Source organism: Formica exsecta, unplaced genomic scaffold (genome assembly GCF_003651465.1).
Source record: "Formica exsecta isolate Colony F162 unplaced genomic scaffold, ASM365146v1 scaffold395, whole genome shotgun sequence".
Taxonomy (NCBI): Eukaryota; Metazoa; Arthropoda; class Insecta; order Hymenoptera; family Formicidae; genus Formica; species Formica exsecta.
This window is the reverse complement of record NW_021851188.1, coordinates 962931-966500: the sequence shown is the minus strand read 5'-3', so window position 1 is coordinate 966500 and position 3570 is coordinate 962931. Positions and strand designations below refer to the sequence as shown.

The 3570-nt window shown below is 29.1% G+C and overlaps 1 protein-coding gene across 1 annotated transcript; it reads left to right on the top strand.

Moving 5' to 3' along the window:
- Positions 1–721: 721 nt before the first annotated feature.
- On the top strand, positions 722–2789 carry LOC115239837 (integumentary mucin A.1-like). Its single transcript, XM_029814622.1, has 3 exons — positions 722–1366; positions 1540–1692; positions 2099–2789. The coding sequence occupies exons 1-3, from the start codon at positions 1218–1220 to the stop codon at positions 2529–2531; spliced, it is 735 nt and encodes a 244-aa protein (XP_029670482.1). The 5' UTR covers positions 722–1217; the 3' UTR covers positions 2532–2789.
- The last annotated feature ends 781 nt before the right edge of the window (positions 2790–3570 follow it).

Sequence of the window (3570 nt, the reverse complement as noted above, 5' to 3'; positions counted from 1 at the left end):
AGAACCAAAGCGCGGTAAATAAAGCGCAATCACATTCTTCAAGCAAATCTTTTTTAATTGCAAATTATCAAAACGTTTCGGTCCTTGTTTCGGATCATCTTCAGTCGAATTATAAACACAGAAATGTAACGCAATACGGTCGCACTGCTCTCAAAATCTCCGATCACATCACAACCATATCGCGTTAGATTTCTGTGTTTATGATTCGACTGAAGATGGTCCTAAGCAAGGACCGAAACGTTTTGGTAACTTGTAATTAAAGAAGATTTCTTTGAAGAACGTGATTGCGTTTACTTACCGCGCTTTAGCTCTCACTTGCTTAGTTACTTATTTTATTATGTTTATTTCATTAGAGTCTTTTTTGTTTTCTATCAATTTATGTCTTATGTGAAACATACCGCCGCAACTGGTACAAACGCAGAAAAACTACGAAAAATTAAACGAAATGCTAAAGTAATATCCTTGATTTTTATTTGGCAAAATCTTATTTGGCACAATTCTTTTCTATAATTTTTTAGATTTTTTTATTTGTTAAACTATAAATTAAGATTTTTTTAAAGGTAAAATAAGGTTTTAATATCTTTTTGCTTCACAAAATTTAATTCGATACTTCATCTTAAAGACATTTCATTAATTTTTAATAGTAAATTCTTTTAATCTTTATAAAAAAGAATTCCATAAAAAAGTTTTATAAATATACTGCCGCTTTTACTGTTACGTTTATTTTTTATGGGACATTTGGACGTTTCGAGATCAGATTTTTGTTGTGTCGCGATAACGCATAAAATTTGAGATAAAGATATCTTTTTTGTATAACAATAAAATTTTTAAAAAGAACGGCATCTCTCTCCGTAACTGATTTGCCGATTTGTTTATCTTTATTTTTGTAAAAATCATCTGTTTTATCTCTTCTTTTATAAATGCTAAAAACATTTTATGTAAATGAAATATTATTATCAATCTCCTTTTGCGTAAAATTTATTTTACAATGTTAACTAATTCGTAAATTTATTTCAAAATAATCTTGCATCGATGACGCAAACACTACTACAATCGGGAAATATCACTCATTAGGGATTTATATAATCATATTTCTACAAATTCCAGTGATTAAATTAATAAAATATAAAATAATAAATATAAATTAAAATTAAATAAAGAAATCGTAAAAACGTGTAACGTAAAAACACAATAAGTTAATTATTCGAGCGATTATAATGAAAGTTATGTTACAGTGGAAATTGCTGTGGGTGGCCGTCCTAGTGGCCGTGCTCTCCACATATCATGCAGATGCAAATCATGAGAAAAACAAACGTGCGATAAGGAATAATTATCAGATTTCAAATTTACCGATTCATTCTTCTTTGTAAGTGTGTTCAAGCATCTTGAAACTTGAATTTTTTTGTATAATAACTATTAGTATAATTAAATTTATTCTTAAAAGCATCTTTATTCCTAATCGTGATTAATTTATAATAATAATAAATAATAATTTTTTATCAAGCATTACGTATTAGTAAGCTATAATTTCGTTAACAGAAAAGGACAAGATGCCATAGTGATTGAGTCGGATTTTTCGGGATATGAGTATACAACCCCAAAACCGACTGGCTATGTTTATACTCGGGGATATGTTTATGTAACTCCGAATGTTACAATATTGACTCCAACTACAACAACTACAACAAAAAAGCCGTATGGATATATTTTATAACTCCAAATATTACATTATTAACTACAACATGAATACCAGCATCGTATTCCATTTCCCTTTTTCGCGAATATTTTATGCACATTTTCTAATTTTAATTATAAAATTTTATACACTCTATAGTCAAGTAAAAATTATCTGTTATCGCGTCCCGATCATCTGTCGTCACAATCCGATTGACCATTTAATCATCTATATAATGACAATGCAATCGATTATTTATTATCAATGTGGTTTATTTCTTTGAAATACATTTTGTTTTTGCAGCCTATCTATCTTTTCACCAAACGCTACTAATTAATTCATTTATTTAGCTTCTTAAATATTATCATTCGAGGAGATTACCACTTGAATCGTAAATACGACAACAACGCTTTTTACTGTCAGGTCTACGCCAGGAACTGATTATTTACCGCCAAGGACTACACGATCAACGACTACAACCACCACTACAACTACACCATCGACGACTACAACTACCACTACAACTACACCATCGACAACCACCACCACAACTACACCATCTACAACTACAACTACCTTCAAGCCGACCTATCTGCCCCCGTATGAGCGAACATACCTTCCACCACCGGAACCTCCGAGAGAGTATCTACCAGTGAGGCCAACGCTGATGCCATATCCAACAGTCAGATACGAAACGATTAGAACACCAAGAACAACTCTTAGGCCATTTAAACCGTTTCAGATACCAGGTCCACGACCGACCTTACCGTCGAGCACGACGCAGGCTGTATTGATACGAGGTTACGAGTACTTACCACCTAAAGAATATCTACCCGCCTTCAAAACCCGCAAATGATGAGATCTGATAACACAAACGATTTGATGAGCATTGTCAATTAATGAAATGCGCAAATCTTAAATATTAATAATATTAATATTAATAACAAAAATATTATTTGATGCCCAATGGTAACGCTGAGTCCAAACACGGAAAAAAATAAATTTTTTTGTAAAATTACTATTTGTATGCATAGTTTCTTGTCTTAACATAAAATGTATTTTTCGACAGTGATATGGACAAAAAACAAGACTATATATTTAAATTTTAATATACAAATATTATATATTGAAAAGATTCATACACACATACACCTCAAATCAAGAAAAAATAATATAGAAACAATACTCTCTCTTTCTCCCTCTCTTTGTCGCTCTCTCTATCGAGATACTGAATAATATAATACTTAAAGTTACAAAAATAAACTTATGTTTTATACTTAATAATACTTATTAATTTACAACTAATACGTAACAAATATAATAATAGGGGCAATGCTATTAATGTTTGTTTTAGAATGAAAGTTTCTATTTTTTTTTGTCAATATATCGACGCATTAATTATTTAACATTCTAATTATTATATAATTAAAATGTTCTACGTCATATATACATAAAATATATAATAATAGAAACTAAAAGAATGAAACTTTAGATAGAGATATTTTAGGTAGACAATAGAAATAAAAAATAAAGATTTGATGTCACACATATCTTAAAAAAATTAACTCATCATATAGCTATAAATAGTTGAAGGTCTCATATTTTTTCGTTGCACTAAAAAAATGCATTGGTAACGAACTGGTTGTCCTTTGGAATTTCCAAATTTTGATGAATTCAGAAATGTGGAAGGTAATATTCAAAACAATTTAAATGCAAATATGCATAATAATTCTTAAATTCTTAAAATTCTTAAAATTCTTAATTCTTAAACATTATTATTAGTACATCTTAATTATAACGTTTCAGTTTTTATCCTTTTTAATATAACTTAATTTTAATAGAGTTCGAAAATTTATTAAATATTTATGTAACTAAAAATTTATATACATATGTAT

Coding starts and splice junctions, on each gene's coding strand:
- LOC115239837 (XM_029814622.1), top strand. CDS start 1,218: ATGAAAGTTATGTTACAGTGGAAATTGCTGTGGGTGGCCGTCCTAGTG. Junction 1,367..1,539: donor TTACCGATTCATTCTTCTTT/GTAAGTGTGTTC, acceptor TTTCGTTAACAG/AAAAGGACAAGATGCCATAG. Junction 1,693..2,098: donor ACAACAACTACAACAAAAAA/GCCGTATGGATA, acceptor TTTTACTGTCAG/GTCTACGCCAGGAACTGATT.